General features: G+C 36.3%; 1 protein-coding gene across 1 annotated transcript; it reads left to right on the top strand.

Moving 5' to 3' along the window:
• The first annotated feature begins 3,440 nt into the window (after positions 1–3,440).
• On the top strand, positions 3,441–6,496 carry LOC136981571 (hemocyanin B chain-like). Its single transcript, XM_067277896.1, has 9 exons — positions 3,441–3,696; positions 3,816–4,036; positions 4,122–4,327; positions 4,411–4,807; positions 4,882–5,010; positions 5,095–5,232; positions 5,326–5,512; positions 5,853–6,070; positions 6,149–6,496. Exons 1-9 carry the CDS (start codon positions 3,492–3,494, stop codon positions 6,356–6,358), a joined length of 1,911 nt encoding a protein of 636 aa, XP_067133997.1. The 5' UTR covers positions 3,441–3,491; the 3' UTR covers positions 6,359–6,496.
• The last annotated feature ends 14,034 nt before the right edge of the window (positions 6,497–20,530 follow it).

Here is a 20,530-nt window from a genome sequence, read left to right as displayed (position 1 = left end):
GAGTTTATAAAAAAATGATTAGAATTAGTTTTGTTTATTTGGTTACAGCAACATGACACGTAGACCATCTGCCAAGGACGACAACTCCCAGAAAGATTTTTATGGGAAACTGGCCTCTATTCAGGTATACACCCACAACTGCCATAAATGATCGGGCTATAATTTGTATATAATGATTTTAGATCAGAAATGAATTTGACATTAGAAGGAAGTGTTAAGTACCATCTCGTGTTAAAATTAATAATTATAATATTTTTAATTAATTAATTTAGATTAAACTGGAAGAAAAAAATTGGCCCGAAGTGGGACTCAAACCCGCAATTCCCACTTACCATACAGACATGTTGCCAGTTACGCTACCCAGATCTCTGGTCCAATCTCCCCTTCCAGTATATATAAGCATTAGATATAACAATTGTATTGCTTAGTATCGAGTTTCTGTTGGTGTTTATATTTTCTATTCGTGTTACTAATGTGAAGAAAACCCAGAAAACTCCACATAGCTGGCCTGTTGGCAATATACAAACCCACAACTGACTATCAGTGTTCAGAGGTTTCATCCACTTGGCCACCAGTGGGCACTTATTAGAATTAAAAAAGATTTCCAAAATTCAGAAATGAAAGAACCTGAGTTGATAGATGTGAAAAATTAAATACTTATACAGCTTTTAGTGTAATACTTTTGATTCTTCAGAGGTAGGTACAATCTGCTGGCTAAAATAACCAAACTCTTTACATGGTTTTCGTTTTAATGTTTGTTTGTTTGCCCAAGCAACGCCAGGCTTATCTGCTAGTGATTACTAAATGCTATACTCTCGACAACACAGTGGTAAGCAAATTTGAACTACACCACAAATATCCTGAAAAATCAGCTTTGAAAATCTTCCATTTCTCTATCCCACCAGTATATACAAGATAATTAAAAGTAACTTTTACCAAAGATTTCAGTTCATTGAGAAGAGCCTCCAACACCTTAAATCCACTAATGTATGAGAAATACTATAGTTTATATTGTATATTAATATAATTATTAGATATTTCACAGAAGATGACTTACTATATGAAAGACACTTAGTAATACAATTTTAGTGACAATGTCACAGGTGGAAGGCTCCATTATAAAGTGGGATGAAGCAAACATCAAAACAGTACATTCTCCAACCATGGCTACAGATAGTGTTACCACTTGTCTGGTTTTCACCCGGACAGTCCAGGAATTGACTCACTGTCCGGGTTAACTATTAATTTTGTCCAGGAATTTCGTAGAAATTGTGAAATTACGATAAAACAAAGTTCTTGAAAATATTGTTATAAATTTACACCATTTGAACAATGAAAGACCTCACACTCACTGAAACTCATCTGCCATTCCACCATGTTACTCTGTTTATGCTGACGTGTGACGCGCAACCTGCCTCTCAACCTTTTTTTTTTTTTGCTTGCTTGTATGTATATTATTCCTACACGTGTTCCTAGTCCCTAACAGTAACTGATTTAGAACCACCATGCACGTTATTCTTTGCATTGTAAAATGACAATTGTGCATGCGTCAGGAACTTCTGTTCAAACAAACCTGATCTACCGTCCAAGTCAGCGATTTTGTAAAGATGGCAACACGAGCTACAAATATGGAAAAAATAGAGATTTACAAAGGAAGATCAAAGAGCAGCACCCGAACGTGAGAGATATAAACATACTACCTTCCACCTGAAAATACATAATTGAAAGAAGATTTGGACATAAAAACCACTGGATTATGTCCTTCTATAATCATATTTGGCTTATGTGTTATACTCTCATAGTTTTTAGCATCTATTTTTCTTATTTGCATATTTATTTGCATTTTGTTAACATTGTATATTTTTAAATTTATTTTTATTTGTTATTAACCTTATATTCTTCATAAGTTATTTATTTAATTCGTTTCAATTTAAATTTGTATTTAGAATACTTCCAAACTAAAATCGTGAAACATTTTCTAAACACTGTTTTGATACGTAAGCAATGACGAGAAGGCGTATCTCGTGATATTCACTTCTCTCGGTAACATATACGAATGCACGTCTGTCAACAGCGCAATTCTATTTTACACATTATAAATTCGACAGCTTAAACCACAAAGTACACATCAAAATATAATTAAGATGTTTTTAAGTAAGAAGAACTAAATCATATGTAAAACGCATTAAACATTAAAGATTGTCATTATTACTGAAAAAGAAACTAAGTGATAACGTAAAAAAATTACCTTTATACACGATTTAAAATGCTTATATTATAAATGAAGAATGTATTACATAGCAAAATATTCATAGACATGAATATAAATATGACACGCAACAAGTTTCAAAATAATAAAAAAACGAATCAAACTACATTGCCGCGACGCCATTTTCAAATTTGAACAAATTTGACGTTAGAGCGCAGCACTAAAAATTATATGTGTAGCCTACGAGAATTAATAATTGTATTAGAAATAGAATTTATAATTGTATTTTTAAATTGAATTTATTTAATTATTTATAATAGAAAATTGTTTTCTTTATTTATTTTCATGTATTCAATTCTATGAAAGGATTGTATATATCAGGGGTGGCCAACTTTTGTGCACATAAGATCTACTTTTTATCGTAAAAATGTGTCGCGATCGACTTGTTGTCATAGCCATAGTCTAAGTGGGGTGGGGGAAGTGTGAAATACATACTATGTTTATACACTGTTTCAGTACGAAGTGCACTCATTGCTTATGAGTCGAGTCATAACTGCATGCATACAGTTGCGTTCGGTTACAAATATAATACATTAAGTCAAGACATCGCTAGCGATCGACCAAAATTGGCTTGGCGATCGACCGGTCGATCGCGATCGACTTGTTGGCCACCCCTGGTATATATGATAGGATTTAATTAATCTCGATATCTAAATACAGTACTGTATTCAAATTTAATACTTTCTATAGAGACGAACTACAAGTTAACTTTATTAAGAAAATTGAAATATAGTTTATAAAACACTACATTATAAATATTATATATCAGGTTTCATTTTGAAAAAATTTAAGGTGCAAAATTCACTTCCGTGTCAAATATGTTATACAATTTACGGATAGTGTAACATGCTTGATTTCTTATATACACATATACATTGTCTTAAAACTAAAATTTAAAATGTAAGATTTATAAAAATAAAAATAAATTATCATTTGTCTGAAGAAATTATCAGAGTTTTATTTTTAAGACTCCTATATTTGGAGCGTTATAAAAATAACAAAAGGAATTATATATGACTTCCTGTTTTTGTGATAATTTATATTAATAATAGCGCAAGTTTCTGAGCAGTTTTAATTGACGAAATGTTAAATATATCAACTAAAAACACTTCTTAGAATATTAAGGAGTGTCGGACATCTATAAAATAGGTATAAAGACGGCGGGCGCGATAGTCGCCTGCTCACTTTGCCCTCTCATTGACAAGGCACGAAAGACGGCAAGATGGCAGTGAACGTTGAAGAAAAGCAGCAGCGTCTTCTCCCTCTTTTTCAATATGTTCCTCTTTTAACAAAAGAGAAATTTAGTTTGAAAGTAGAGAGAGATGAACGTCTCGAAGGATTGGGAATTCTTGGACGTGGAGTTCTTTTCTCATACTTTCATAGAGATCATCTGGAAGAAGCAAGACACTTATTTGAAATCTTGATTTGTGAGTAGTATGTGTAAGAGTTGAACTGGTTTTATGTTAAGTTGATATATCTTTTATGTAGAATACAACATAGAAATAGATTAAAATCTCATACTAAAATTAATAATTAATTTTTATAGCTGCACCAACATTCGATGAATTTATGGATCTATGTCATCAAGCTCGTGACTTTGTCAATGAGGGACTTTACATTTATGCTGTGGCAGTGGCTATACTCCATCGTAGCGACTGTAGACACGTTACTCTTCCTCCAGTCCAAGAAATTTTTCCAGAAAAATTTGTGCCAATAGAAACTCTTCTCAAGGCGTATAAATTGGCCGCCATGCATGATGACAAAGAAGTATTAATTTAATTTTCTTTTGTTCTCAATTATATATAAAATGACTATTTGTTAAATGTTTATATCTTTTTTTTCTTTTTTTAAGGAGGTAATTGTAAAATCGGAAAAGACTGGCAATATATTAGATCCCGAATACAATCTTGCTTACTACCGTGAAGATATTGGTATCAATGCACATCATTGGCATTGGCATCTGGTATATCCTGCTACCTGGAGAGCTGAAGTGTTAGGAAGACGCAAAGACAGAAAAGGAGAATTATTTTACTATATGCACCAGCAAATGTGCGCTCGGTAAGTAGTACGCACAACGTCTAATATAATTTAATATAATAAAATTATATATTTTTCTGTATTAAATTTGATATTTTCTGTAGATACGATAGCGAGAGATTATCAAATGGATTACCTCGTATGATTCCATTCCATAACTTTCACGATCCTTTGGAAGGTTATTCTTCTCATCTCGCTTCTGTTGTTAATGGTCAACCATACGCTTCCAGACCCGAAGGAGTTGTTATGCAAGACATGAGAGAAGTGTCAGTCCAAGAAATGGAAAGATGGAGAGAAAGAATTCTTGATGCCATTCATTTAGGATCAGTTATAGATAAACATGGAAAAGAGGTGTCTCTAGATGAGGATCATGGCATCGATGTTTTAGGAAATTTAGTAGAATCAAGCTATGATACAATCAACGATGATTATTACGGTAGTTTGCATAACTGGGGTCATGTGCTTATGGCTCGTGCTCAAGATCATGACGGAAGATATCAAGTAAGTCAATATCATGTTTATGAAAATTTACTTTAATTTTGATAACTTAACTAAGATAAGATTAAAATTTACAGACAAATCCAGGTGTAATGAGTGATACTGCTACTTCATTGAGGGATCCAATCTTTTACCGTTGGCACAGATTTATAGATGACATGTTCCAGGAATATAAAAAGACTTTGCCAAATTATAACAAACAACAGGTAATAAAGTATTATTTTACGTTTTTTATTAGGAAGATTATACGATGTTACCATATATCTTAAATTTAAATATTGATTTATTAGCTAGGATTTGTTGGTGTAGAAATTCAATCAGTAACTGTAAAAACAGAAAAAAATGTAAACGCAATTCAAACCTTCTTCAAAGAGGACGCACTCGTAGTTTCTCATGGCCTTAATTTTAACAGAAGTGGAGCTGTAAAAGTAAATAAATTTTCGTGTTCTGCTTTATTCTGAGTAATGAATTTTAGTTCGAAATAACAGGTTCTTCAATAAATAATCTTTCTTTAAAAATAGGTAACTTATGAGCACTTAGACCATGAACAATTCACCTACAAAATCAAGGTTTCCAATCAAGGAACCAAGACAAGACACGCTTACGTTCGAATCTTTTTGGCACCAAAGTTCGATGAACTTGGCAATGAAATAAAAGCTAACGAATTGAGAAGACTTATGATAGAATTAGATAAATTCGCAACTGAATGTAAGTACTTGTTACGTATATTTATCAAAACGTAGAAAAATCGTTACATTTTTATTTGTTATTTTAATTTTTATTCTAATAGAATAAAAATAACTACTTTACATTAATTTTTTACTTATTAACTATTAAATTTTTAATATATATATTCTGTGATATTAGAAAATAACAAAGCTCAATTTTTCTTTATTTGTAATTTTGAAATTCATCTTTGTTATAAAAATTATTAACTCTTCTAAATTTTAATTTTCATGTAGAACCAAATTGTTTCTAAATTTTCTCTGATTGAAAATTTAATAATTAAACTCCGTTCATATTTTATATAAAATTAATATTTATTCAGTGGAACCAGGAATAAATACCATCGAACGCTCTTCAAGAGATTCGAGTGTAACTGTTGATCAAGATTACACTTTCCATAGTTTATTGGAAGAAACAGAAGAACACCATTCTGAATCTTGTAACTGTGGTTGGCCTCAACATCTTTTAATCCCCAAAGGAAAAGACAAGGGAATGCCTTTCCATTTGTTTGTCATGTTAACAGATTTTACCCAAGATTTTGTAAGAGAAATATCAAACATTTTCGATTCTTGTCGTTGAGATAATGCAACAATATTAATATATAAATTTTATTTTCAGGTTCCTGATCATGCACACAGATCTGGAACGTGTGCGGATGCAGTCAGCTATTGTGGTCTTAAAGACGAATTGTATCCAGATAAACGTCCAATGGGTTTCCCATTCGATAGGGAAATCGAAGAAGAAGATTTGAAAGATTGGCTTCTTCCCAATATGTCTGCAACCGAAATAAGCATAATGTTCAATTCTCAGAAAGCCCTTCATGAATAAAACTACAAATTTAAATTGATATATAAAATCAAATTGCACATTTTATTAAACAGACCTAATATAATTTTTGGTTCATGGGTTTAACTTAAATATTGGTAATTTTATCTAAAAGTTCAAAAATAAATAAGATATCCTTAATTCTTGTTTGCTTTCCGTTTTCATTTATATATATTGATATTAGAATCTTACACATAAACTCACTTTCAGTTTTAAAATTTATTACTAAACACTGATATAATGTTTCTTCCGTCGTATAACACGCAGCCGTTTTTAGGAATTACACATTGTTGAAAATAGTTATAACATCCTATACATTGATTGAAAACAAATTTGGAGAACTTTTGCATAAAACAATAATGTATTAGGAAAAATTACACACTAATTTTTATCCTTATCTTCAGAGCTAGACAAATTATCTGAAATCTCTTCTGTATTTGAATCAAAGTCATTGCTTTTTTTAAGTCTTGGATATTTATAGTTAAAATTCATCACATATTTCATTCGAAATCACGTGCGAGAGTAAAAACATAAAGTAACAAATTCTGTCTGATTAAAATTCTAACTAAAATTTCAACATTCGACTTACTGTATAAGACCAACTCCTGTTTTGAGACAACTTTTTGAAAGAAATGTGCGTCTTATACGTCGGAAAATATATAACATATAAATGTAAATAATTTATGAATTAAAAATATTCCTAAAATTATTAATTTCTGGCAATGATATTTGATAGTCAAGATGACTATCAAGATGACGGCCGGATAGCCGAACGGTTAAGATAATAGCAGCATATTCGTTAACTGCAATCGTTTTAGCGAGTTTTCTCTTTTTGTAGCAAGAAAGGAGAATATTCGTTAAGCATTAAAAGTTAAAAATATCATAAAAATGTATATATCTATACTCTATTTAATTTCAAACAACCATAATCGTCACTTAGTTTTTGAATAACATAATTTAAGTTGCTAAAACGCGTCGTGAACAAAATAGTGTACATAGAATGTCAATTTCTCACTGAAATAATGTATTATGCGAGAGATATCGTACATTGCAGACCAACTAAAAACAATTTATGTGGAAATGTTTAGTGCACGATAACAAACTGTTTATACGACAGTGTCGCTATTTGTTACACTTTCAAGACCTACTATAACAAGGTGACGGCCGGATGTTTCAGCGGTTAAGACTTCAGTCTACCGCTCTGACATCGAACTCGGGCTGTTGAAGAACCCAGGGCGGTCTGTACCTGATGTGTCAAGTCTCGTTCCGTACAGTCTGGCAGCCCGCACTGTGGATCTTAAAAAACCAAAAATGGGTAAGATTAAAACAGTTCTCGATAAACAAAACAAAAGAAAACAAAAAAAAACCACCAGCTGCCATGTTGCAAGTATGAAATATAAGAAGATCTTTAATCATCTTAGGTAAGAGTTAGCAATACTGAAATACGAACGAGATTTGTGCGCAGAGTTGGATTTGTGGGAAGCGAGCAGTGGCGTGCCGTCATTGGAAGCGATGGAAGCGCCGATTCCACCTTCCAATGACCTTCCCTTGAATTTTATAAAATATAAATTTTCATATTTTAACGTACTTTGAATTAATTAAAATTAATATTTTATTATAACTGCATTATGTATCTTTTACAAATTTCTATACTACATGTGAAAAAAACGATAAGATTGCTATTGTATATTTGAATAATTCGGTGGCGGAAGGAATGTCGAAACCGGGTCAGTCTCCAATCAGCCAGATTATATAGGCATTAGCACATGCGGTTTACAGTGCACCAACCTCACCCGGTTTAGCTGGTAGAAGCGACACACTCGTAAAGAGTACAGCTTTATATCCCGGAGCGGTTGTGGGCTGTTATCCGCCTGCCTGTCAACTTCCAAGCAGCCAGATTATAGGCATTGGCGCATGCGCTTTACATAGCACAAACGTCACGGTTTAGCTGGTAGAAGCTACACACGCGTAAAGAGTACGCGACTTTATATCCCGGAGCGGTTGTGGGCTGTTAGCCGCCTGCTAGATATTCGGCCACTCTCAGCGCCGGATCCAATAGGTGCGAGGCCCGATTGAATTTTTTTTGCGGGGCCCCTCAAACTTTAGATAACAAAATTAATTAACTGTTAATTTACATATTGAAATATGTTGGTTTTTTTTAATAATAATATACCTAGATATTTATTTTTGTAACATGTACTATTTTTAAATATATAAATTTTGACGTGATGCGGGGCCCCTTCAAACGCGGGGCCCGATTGGCACCAATCGCTCCAATCGCCTAAAATCCGGCCCTGGCCACCCTCGCCCGATTATGTGAATCACGAGCAGACTAGATCAACGGCGGGCAACCCGCGGGCCAGCTACGGCTGGCGAAAAGTTTCTATCCGGCCCGCGAGATCTTTAATAGATTATTAAATTGGAAAAATAACTAATTAATAGTTATTTTTCCAATTCTTTGTAATTTTCGAAAACGATAAGAGAAATAAATGTAGTAATTAACTTTTTATTTATTTATTTCATATTTGCAGACTAAAAAAATTACGAGTCACAAGAAGGCGTCAATTAACTACTACGGCGCGGAAAAAAACGTAAAATTTATTCTGGCCCATGTTATAAAAAGGGTTGCCCACCCTAGACTAGATTTATAACAACCCAACCGATAGGAGTTTACTGGCACGTTTTTATGATAGTTCTGTATAGTTGACAGGAGTTTTTAAAAAATCCATTAAAATATTTGATATATTTATTCCGCGTTTATTCCGCTCTCCCATCTTATATTACTTACGGATTTCAATGTTAAACCGGTGATATTACGATTTAGTATGTCCCATCTGTAAGGGGATGCAGAAAAAACGTCTACAATTCTAGTACAGTGTTAAAAATTAACTGTTACTTTGGCAGCATCATTTACAACCAAATTTAATGAATGAGACATACAATGGTACAAAAAAAAGCTCTAGAATTTATTTTCCTTAAATTTACGATTTATATATCCGTTGTCATAAAAATTTGTCTTTCCACTGTTTTCCCAAGACTACAGATATTCAGGTACAAAGTAACTGGTTTCGACTTATTTCTACTTAAGAAGTGACTAAATAATTAAGAGATTAGGGAATGGGGACATAAATAAAACCCTGTTGAAAGAGCCAGAATTTTACTTCAACAAAAGCTTAACAGAACCAATCACTCGCTCAGTACAGTGGGAAACTGATTTCCGTGTACACCTGGTATTAAAACGAATTAGTTAGAAAACGAATGACTATTAAGTTTAACATAGTTAGATTTTTACAGCTACGGTGAGAAACGTTTAAAATTTACAACAGCCCTGTGGCGTCCTTTGAGATATACTAGTGATGCGACAAAAGAGGCATTCGACATTGACCGGTATCGGCACCCTCGGGATTTGGCACGCACACACTCACTACACACCTACCTGGACCGTCACTAGTTCCATCCATTAGCTACTCGTATCAAGATATTTGACTAAGTGGATTGTTTTAAGATTTAAAAAGTAAAGACTATATTTATGTTATTTTTATGTACGTTTCTTTACAAAGCTATATTTTAATTATAATTTTCTTTAAAAGTATATTAATACAATCGAACAATACAATGTACCAGGTATGTATATCCATCGCACATTTTATTTCACCGAGTAAGTTTTTATAATTTATTTTTAATTTTAGCCCTTATATCGTGGCTTTTTTTTTTTTTTTTTTTTTTTTTTTTTTTTTTTGTAACTCTTTCCACCCTGTGGGCACTAAGAGGGCCTCTTACAGCAAGCCCATTATGGGTTCGGCCAGGCCCACAATGGGGCGGCCGGGTGGTGAGGGACGGGGACCGACATATCCGGACGAACCACCCCCCCGAAAAATTCCTGGGGATTTCTCGACCCGTCCGGATTCGATCCCGGGTCCCCCAGGGAGGTAGGCTGGTAACCTTGACCGCTCGGCCATCCGGCCGCTTATATGAAAACCAACACCTACAGTCCACCGCTCTACCAGCGATTCAGAATGTAATTGTGATATTAAAAATACATTTAGAGAAGTCTACAGTTTTTACTGGCTTATCGAACAAATGAATACGAATGGACCCTAGACCAGTGATTCGTAACAGGGGGCCGCGGCCCCTGGGGTCCATAAGAAGTTTGCCGGGGGCCACCAAATTATGCAAAATTTCCTTTAGAATATAATAAAAAGAAAATTGATGTATAATCCGAATATCGTATTGAAAAGTGAAATAAGAAAGATAAAGTTTTCCTATTTAGTTTTTATTTATTTATTTTGTATTTCTTCCTACATACAACTTTGTTAGTACAGAAGAAATAAATGTAAATATGCTACTTACACCGCAGTATTTACTTATTTTATTCCAAAGCAATTTTAAGAAACTATTAATGCTTGGAATTTTAAAAATAATTAGGAAAAATAGTAGGCTTTGAAAATTTAAATATTTTTGCAAAAGTTATGCAAAATCCTTACCACGAGTGGGCGTTTTAGTTTTAGTTTAGTTTTAGCATCGACATTGGATCGATTTATCGACATGTTTCTTATTTTATTTTCTGTTAAAAATTAATGAGTTTTCATGTTTAATTGTGAAGTTTGAATGTTATTTAAATAGATAATGAAATAATAAAGTTATGATTTACATTTATTATATAAAAAATAAAGCAATAATAAAAAAATCAATTTATTATAGATAAATTATCAAATTATCAAATATAAATTATTATTAAAAAATGGGGGTCACAAAAAATTATGAAATATTTAGTGGACCGCGAGTATAAAAAGGTTAAGAACCACTGCCCTAGACCATCACTGACGAGCAATTAACTGATTGCCCCTGGAAGTCGGCTTCTTACAGGAACACAGCTTCCCTGTCATCAAATGTCACGGCACGCTACTGGAAGCGAGTGCTCGGGTTGTTTCATTGTGTGGAATTACACAGAACGAGTAAGTGTGTAAGTGTGTAAGTGAACGAGTGCTTGACGTGTAAGTGTGTGAGTGCGAGAATTCGCGTTAAGGTTAAACGGTGTATATCTTCGTGTACAGTGATGTTATGTCCGTGTGTGCGTGTGTGATCGAAGGACATCTTCGGCATGTCTATAAACAGAAAAACAGTATACTACGATTCGCGGATAAGATGTATTAAAAAATGAAACGAAAGAGTTCTTACCATCGGAGATTTCGGAAAATATTCACTTGTACGATAAATGGCCACTTGGTTCTCTTCGTGGTAAAGTTGGGGAGGGAGAAGAATCTCCCTCCCAAATGTCCCTACAAAACACAAAGACAGTGAGAAAACGAAAAGTTCATTCATTCATTATCTAAACGGAAGTTCATTCATTATCTAAGGTCAACATTGTTACCTTTATCAGATAGTCTTTCTTCCCGAACGGTGTCAAGAAGAGAGCGAAGGACCTGACCTAGCCTAACCGAAAGCTCAATTCTCATAACAGCTGTTTGGGAAGAAAGGTCGCATGAAGAAACGTGTCACATCCGGATGTCACGGGAGTCAAATCCGTTGTCGTCTACCGAGTGTCACGTTCGAGAGACGAGTCCGTGAGAACATTCGGATACGAGAAGGTCACATCCGAGTAAAGGTGTCATGTCCGGGTGAAAAGTGTCGAATCCGGTCAGAATGTCGCATCCGGGGGCAAAGGACAAGTTGGGGAAAATCGAAGAGGATCACCGCCTAAGCCAAGGGAACCGCAGCTACCCGCAGCAACAAAACCGCGGTTCCTCGACTTCGGCGGCGCTCTCCTCCGATTCTTCCATGTTCTAACTTCCGAAAGGCGATGACCACAACGTTGAGCGCGTGGACGAAGAGGCACCCCTCGCGAAAATAGGAAGTGACATCGAACTCCGAGAAGAGGTGCTGTCACTCCCTACGTCTTCCACAAGACCTGTGACCGGCTGATCCCTGACGATCAAGTGGAATGGATTCAGAACTCTTCCGTCTCCGGGAAAGTGCCACGCCACACGCACTGGGGAAGGGCTTCACCACCCGCTGCCTCTCGCTCGACGGTCTCAAGCGACACCAAATTAATTGATTGGACAGACACCCAGTCGCCTCCGGGTCTTCGAACATCTCATCGGAGCCGTCCGAGGAACCCCCTCCCTCCGGGGTCACCGCATTCTTCCGTCGGAACCTCCGGTGAAACCACGCCAATATCTTCATTCTGAAAAAAAGAAAGTTTGCAATTAGTCGACTAAAACAAAAGCTTAAATTCTTCCGAGAAAAGCAAAATGCTCACCGCTCTTTTCTTTTTAAATCTAAAAGATTCGATCGAATCCGAAGCGCAAACGGTCTACCATCGAACGAGATGTCTTCTGGGACCGATTCTCCAAGTAATCTATATATATAATCGAGACGAGTTGATAATAATAATAATAATAATAATAATAATAATAATAACTCTCCCGTGGTCACCACCTGGTCGTGGTGGGAGAGCCCAGTAATTTTACTGATCCATAGGGCAATGCAGGCTGGAGCATAAGCTCCTGGTAGGGACACCCATGCCAGTAAGGTCTATGGGGAGAAATGAAGCTAAGAGTGACCACACCCACATTCTGTGGAGATATTCATCATGGTAATAACTAGATCAAAGTGTGATACCGGCTCGGACGTCGCCCGGGTTAACAAGGTCCGCGTTCGTGGGTTAGGCAGAGGCTCACGTTCGAAAAATAGGTCACAGTCTCCCTTGGTTACCGGTGGCGAAAGCAGCACCGGCCCAAGCATGGCTACTGCAATGCCCTCAACAGATGTGAGGAACCAACCCAGCCTTGGTGTTTCTGTGGCAATTCATCCACAGACCACAAAGGCTGGAAAACCACGCCAACGGATGAAATGGACAGTAGAAATGAACGAGTTTATCATCCGTACTTATTACACCATCACAAAACTCGAAACAAACATGACAGCATACAGACAACAACTACACCATAGATTCACACAACAGTATCCTCACCTCACTGTCACTGAACAAAGGGTTGTTGATCAAAAAAGAACAATTATACACAACAACCTTATTCCACAAACAACACTTGAACTTATCAAACAACAGGTTGCTGATCAAATACATCAACAGACAGAAACATCTAACATTAATGAAGATCACGTAACCTGTCAGGATAATCCAGTAACAAGCATTGATAATAACACACATACAACAATTACCACTAATGATACTACAGACACTTCCTCGTCCATCATTGATAACATAGACATGGATTTAGTTAATACGCTCTCACTTATATTTCAGGAAACACTCACTAAATATACAGGCACAGATCCCACACAACGACCACGAATACCAAAAATCAACACGTCAAAGGAAGTAGGAAAAACACTAAATTATGTAAACACTCACTTAATACCACACTACATTCATTCAATTTCTACACTCGCAGACATTCATACATTAGTTTATGCTGGGGCAGTCACAGTAGTGACACACCATGGACTGAAAGTACAATCACAGACAAATACACAGAAAACACAATTCTATCACAAGCCTGCCTGGCAGAGAAGAATAGAAATACAAATAAATGACATTAGACAGCAATTAGGCAGGCTGACACAATACACTAAAAACAACATAACACCCAAATTAAGGAAACAGCTCAAAAACATTTTCAAGAAAATAAAAACACACACAAAACACGAACATCACAACACACGCATTACAGAATACATTGATACACTAAAACAAAAACTTGCTGCCAAAGCACGTAGACTCAAACGATACAAAACATGTACACTACGAAAACAACAAAATAAATTATTTACAAACAATGAAAAACTCTTTTACAGACAAATTAATAACAAAGCAAACACTGATACACAGCACAGTGGCACACCAACAGAAGAAGAACTCACAACATATTGGTCTTCTCTTTGGTCCAGTGCTGTCACGCACAATGCTGATGCAGGCTGGATCGAGGAGGAGAACAGAAACTTACACAACATACCAACTATGCCCTGTGTTGAAATAAACATACATGATTTCCAATACACTGTTAACAGAACACACAACTGGAAGACACCTGGTGTAGACAACATTCACAATTTCTGGTACAAAAAGTTTACATCACTGCACCAGGAACTAGCTAAACATCTAACACACATCATCATCAATCCACAAGACATGCCAAATTTTCTTACTCAGGGCATCACCTACATGAAACCTAAAAACAACAATACCACAGACCCCACACAATACAGACCAATTACATGTCTTCCAACACTCTACAAATTATTGACATCCTGTATTGCAAACAAAATATACAAACATGTTGAAGAACACGACATTCTAACAGAACAACAAAAAGGTTGTCGTAGAAACCACAGGGGATGCAAAGAACAGTTACTCATAGATTCAGTCATTCTACGGCAAGCACACAGACAACACAGAAACATACACATGGCATATATAGACTACAGAAAAGCATTCGACAGTGTTCCACACAGTTGGCTGCTACATATCCTACACATGTACAAAATACATCCATCACTCATTGCATTCTTTCAAAACACTATGCAGCACTGGAGAACAACACTACATCTCAGGGTTAGTAACACTTCCATACAAACAAAGCAAATTTTTATTAGGCGAGGAATTTTTCAAGGAGATTCCTTGAGTCCTCTCTGGTTCTGCTTAGCCCTGAACCCATTATCCAACATGTTAAATAACACGCAATATGGTTACAATATCAGACACAAAAAAACAACACAGTTTACACTGTCACATCTCATGTACATGGATGACATAAAACTTTATGCATCCACACAAAAACAACTTCATCAACTCCTACAAATCACACATTCATACACCAAGGACATACAAATGGAATTTGGCCTAGATAAATGCAAAACAGTTCACATAGAAAAAGGAATCCTGAAGAAAGAAGATTTTGCACTTGGAAATGGAGACATTATTGAATCCATGGAAGAGGGCGAGTTCTACAAGTATTTAGGATTCCAACAGGCCAAACTAACAGAACATACACAAATAAAGCAAAGATTAATTAAAGAATACCAAAGTAGGTTAAATGCTATTCTCAGAACACAATTAAATGCAAAACACACAGTTAAAGCAATAAACACATATGTCATCCCAGTACTCACATATTCTTTTGGAGTTATACATTGGACTCACACAGATCTTGAGCAACTCCAAAGGAAAACAAGAACTACACTTACTAAGCATAAACAACATCATCCTAAATCTGCTATAGAAAGACTAACTCTTCCACGTAAAGATGGCGGACGTGGCCTGATTGACATAGTTAACCTTCACTACAAACAAATACAGTCGCTGCGAGAGTTTTTCTACAAAAAACAAGAAACATCACAATTACATAAAGCAGTAACTCTAGCAGACTCGAATAACACACCATTAAACTTACACTCACATCATATGGACACAACACAACATATAAAAAGCATAGACACCATTAAGCAATCGTGGGCTCGAAAGGCACTCCATGGCAGGCATCCTTACGATCTGGCCCAGGATTTTGTTGACAAAACTGCGTCAAACAGCTGGTTAGCTCGGGGTTGCCTCTTTGGGGAGACGGAAGGATTCATGATTGCCATACAGGATCAGGTCATAAATACTAAAAACTACAGAAAACACATACTCAAAGATGCAACACTCACAAATGACACATGCAGAAAATGTCACATCATGCCAGAAACTATACAACACATCACCTCTGGTTGCAAGCTCTTGGCACAGACAGATTATTTACACAGACATAACCAAGTAGCAAATATAATACACCAAGAGCTTGCAAAGAAACACAAATTAGTAGACATCCACGAACCATATTACAAATACATTCCACAGACAGTATTGGAAAACAACACGCACAAAATGTACTACGACAGAGCCATAATCACAGATAAAACAATTTACCACAACAGACCAGACATCACACTCATTGACAAACACAATAAAATCACATACATTATAGACATATCCATTCCAAACACTCACAATATACAAAACGCATGCACTGAAAAAATTAGCAAGTACACAGAACTCGCCCAGGAAATAAGGCATCTGTGGAGGATGGATAGGGTGCTTATTGTACCTGTTGTTCTCTCCTCTACAGGTGTCATACCACACACACTACACAAAAGCCTGGGCACATTAGAATTGAATAGAAACACATATATCACTCTACAGAAGGCCACTATATTGAATACATGTCATATTGTGAGAAAATTCCTGAATACAGACACACACACTGATACACTTCTTTAATTTCTGTTTTGGTTACTATGCCTTGACTTTGGTCCGGCATAGTACTTAGCCACCGGTGTTAACCGAGTATATCTAACTTAACCCAACATAATAATAATAATCAGCGCAGAGCCCAAACGGTTAGGAGTTGAAAGTTGAAATTTGGTACACAGTTAGGGTACGTCACGAAAACGCACACTAAGAAGGGATTTTTCGAAATTCTTCTCCACTGGGGAGAGGGACGGGATTAAAGCTTCTATATACATTATCGAGACGTGCCTAAACGGTTAGGAGTTGAAAGTTGAAATTTGGTACATAGTTACGGTACGTCACAAAAACGCACACTAAGAAGGGATTTTTCGAAATTTCTCCCCACGGGGAGAGGGACAGGATTAAGGCTTAACACTTCCATCAACAATGGAAGTGTTAAGTATCAATAGAAGTGTTAAGTAACAATGGAGAACAAGAGAAAGCGACGTGCAAGATTCACGGGCGCTGGAGGAAAAAAAAAAAAAAAAAAGAGTAATACAGTATGTTAGAACATATTTGATTTTCAAATTTAAACAGATTGATTCGGTTTTTCTCGATCCTTCTTCTTTAGAACATTCGATGAAAATCGAATGATATAATCAGAACACGTCGTGAAAATCGAACAATATTACAATATTCGATTTTCAAATTTGACCTTTCATTAGAAATATTTAGTTTGTTGATGAAATTACTCTTTTTCTTCTGTGACTATAACGTAATAATCTTAATCTTCGCTATCATTACTTTTGCCCGAGCAATGCCGGGCCTATCTGCTAGTATTAAATAAATTCTTACGTCTAGGGTCAATATGGACTAAGACTTACCTGAAAAATCTTTAATCTTCTTTCGAAAAGTCTGCAAACCGCAAAAAATAGCACGCAATCGAAGAGCACAACAAAAACACGTCTGATTCCAAGCAGAAACACAATCGAACTGCGAATCGTCATGTGTGACGAATTTCGAATAACAATGTTCGAATTACGTAAAAATTAGAATTAAAAAAATCAATTTTATTTTTTTTAAATTAATTTATAATTTTTTTTCTTTTTTAAATTTTGCTTCAATCATTTTCTTTTGTTCGGAATTTGATAAATAAATTATCTTGTGCATTTACATGGTGCAGAATGTCCACCGTGAAGAGGTAAAAGACGATCTTCTTAAATTCTGCGTCTCGAGGCTCGACTATCTCCGAAAATCGCACGAAATTCGTTTGAATAAATTGATAAATATCTTTTTTGTCCATTGCATGAAATAAATCAAATTCTTAGGATTTCGATTTATTTCGCCCAATATTATTTTATTTCGCTTTTCGGAAAGATTCCTCGGTCGCAGTCGGGGTTGCGGTATTAATGCAACATCAAACTGAATAAAGTTAATATTAAAAATACCGAAAAACCTTTATAATACGGCCGAACGAAAATGAAGTCCGAGAAAACGGGAAAATCGATACTGAGGATAAACAGATTGAGCCAGGGAGAAACGACCATTCTTTTTCTTAAGTTTCTGACTTTTTAAAGGATCTCTCCCCTGAATTCTTAATTTGATCGGTTAATTAATTTGACACTTCCGTCCGACTTCTTCCGCAAGTGTCGATCCGACATTGAAACTTTCGCTCGTATCTCACGCCACGATATTTTCTTTTCTGACAGATAAGAAGTTTTCTTTATGTCTTCATTACTTACAACGCGACAATTTTGTTTTCGAAGGAATGCTACATTTATTTCCAAATTTTGTTATGTCTACCAATCACAGTCAAAGCTGGATTTTTCCGATTGACATTCTGAACTTTCCTATCCGTTAGTTCGCGATTTGGAAAAATCGTAGACCCTTAAATTCCCACTGTCCTCTGTTCATCTGTCTTAATCTCGAGAACGGAGTTAGATAAAATCCGAGAAACCTTAGGGACAGGAGGCCCCAATTAGCTATATATGAACTTCCGATGCAAACCGGAAGTCACGTTTTTTCAATTCAAAACTCCCTCCAAAGCAGTTAATAGATGACCAGCACGACTCTATTGTTAAAGGAAAGGTTTGGTGTACAGGGGCAAGCCGCTATTAATTTGAGGTGGAGAGCATATATTTTAAATTAAATGATTTAAAAATATGATTAAAAATTGCGGCCCGGCATTGTGGCGATGTCACAATAAATAATTGAGTTATAGTTTATTTGTGAAAACGTTGTTTTCAACTTGTGAAAATATTTACAATGAAAAAGCACATTTTGACCTTTGTCGTGTTATGAATCACAATATTGAAGTTAAAAACCTTCTAAGAGGTAATAAAGAGTTAATAATTGTGGGAAATGGAAGAAGCGTTGCATTTGTCCATCAAAAATAGACAAAGAAAGCATGCCAGTAAGTGCAAGAGACTGATATGTAGAAACTACACCATTAGGATGCGTACAAATTGTGCACAGCAAAAGTATATTAGGACGAACTAACCTTTTGTTCGTTATGTTGGAGACAACAACTTTAGACACTGAAGCTGTGAGCCCGAATAGGGATTAGAAAATTACCAATCCGAAATGCATTCTTAAATAGAAGAAATAAAGAGAACTGTTTTAATCTCGGTCTCTGTTAGCTGTGCATAATTAAGAAAGACGTGATAAGTATGTAAGGCCGCCGACTTCCAGGGGAAAACAGTTAATCGCGCGTCAGGAAAACCTAGGGTCGAAATCGTATGTGGGTGGTGGCGGTAGGAGACAAAGATGACAAGTGTCTTACACAAAACCGTTTATTCTAACTACTAAGTTAACTTACATATAATTGCAGTACAATACGATCCAGATCGTTAGCGTTGTTGTTGTGACGTTGGGAACGTTCCGGGGCTTCCTCGGTCAATTCTGGAGAGACAGTCTCTGGGCGCTGATGGACGATGAGGTATGGTCCTGTTGCTGATGAGAGGGAATCTTGTTTCGTTTCCCGTGATCTCCGGATCGTCTTGATCTGGGTAGACTCGACTGGAGAATGCATCCTCTGCAGAAGAACCGCCGCACTTCTTTCCCGAAAGACCGAAGGAGATTCGACTTCTCTGTCTGGAGGAGAACCCCTGTCTTCGCGACTCGGGAGTTTTATAATATTTTCCCCCTTGAATCTCACCCTCTTGATTGGTTCTGTTTTTCCTCTCCCTTACCCCGATTGGCCATTTCTTTTGTTTCCATGCGAAACCGGAGACCGATCTGGGTCGGAGAGTTCCGAGAGGTGTTGACGGAGTCTTTGAAGTTCGTGCTCGTATATTCCGCCGTTATGGCCCTCTTTTTGACGTTTTTGACCTCACGCGGTCCGCCAGATGCTTCGGTGGCCATTTACCCCCCTCTGTTTTCCGTTTCTGACACTCGTACACGAGCACCTGGACAAAGCTCCCTCTCTCTCGGTTGACATCCCCTCGGTCGTTCATTATCGTGTCGCGTTTGTTTTAGGATAAGTTTTGGGAGAGTTTCTTTCGTGTCTGGTTTACATCACCAACACATGTTCCTGACACGATTTGACTCTCGAAACTTTCCGACTTCGGAACTTTATAATTATTCACCATTTTTACGCGTTTTTGCGATCCCTACAAGTATTATTAGTATCACTATTGGAAGAAGAAACATTTACTTATAACTTTTCATACGCTCTTCAGCTTGACGAAATAGTCTGTCTCCTCGAAGTTAACTACCGTCCTTATCCCGAAGGCCTTGTAGATTTCTAACCTTTCAAGTTGTTTCGGCAAAGGCACTATTTTCTCTCGATGGCGTCTTTTTCATTTCTAAGGAGTGAAGAAATTCTAGGGTTTCAGAAGAACCCTACAATTTCCTCACTCCTTAGCAGCGCCGGATTAAGCCTCTAGCGGGCCCTAGACAAAATTTAAATTGGGGCCCCATTTAAATAAGTTGATTCTAAACAAATCTTA

This window comes from Centruroides vittatus, unplaced genomic scaffold (assembly GCF_030686945.1).
Source record: "Centruroides vittatus isolate TY-2023 unplaced genomic scaffold, ASM3068694v2 contig_1168, whole genome shotgun sequence".
Taxonomy (NCBI): domain Eukaryota; kingdom Metazoa; phylum Arthropoda; class Arachnida; order Scorpiones; family Buthidae; genus Centruroides; species Centruroides vittatus.
Note: the sequence above shows the minus strand (reverse complement) of the source record. Positions and strands in the feature narration are given on the sequence as shown.

Bases quoted from the DNA above. Each gene is read 5' to 3' on its own strand.
- LOC136981571 (XM_067277896.1), top strand. From the start codon at position 3,492: ATGGCAGTGAACGTTGAAGAAAAGCAGCAGCGTCTTCTCCCTCTTTTT. The intron at 4,328-4,410 runs GTAAGTAGTACG...TATTTTCTGTAG, and splicing joins CACCAGCAAATGTGCGCTCG to ATACGATAGCGAGAGATTAT. The intron at 5,011-5,094 runs GTAATAAAGTAT...TTGATTTATTAG, and splicing joins CAAATTATAACAAACAACAG to CTAGGATTTGTTGGTGTAGA.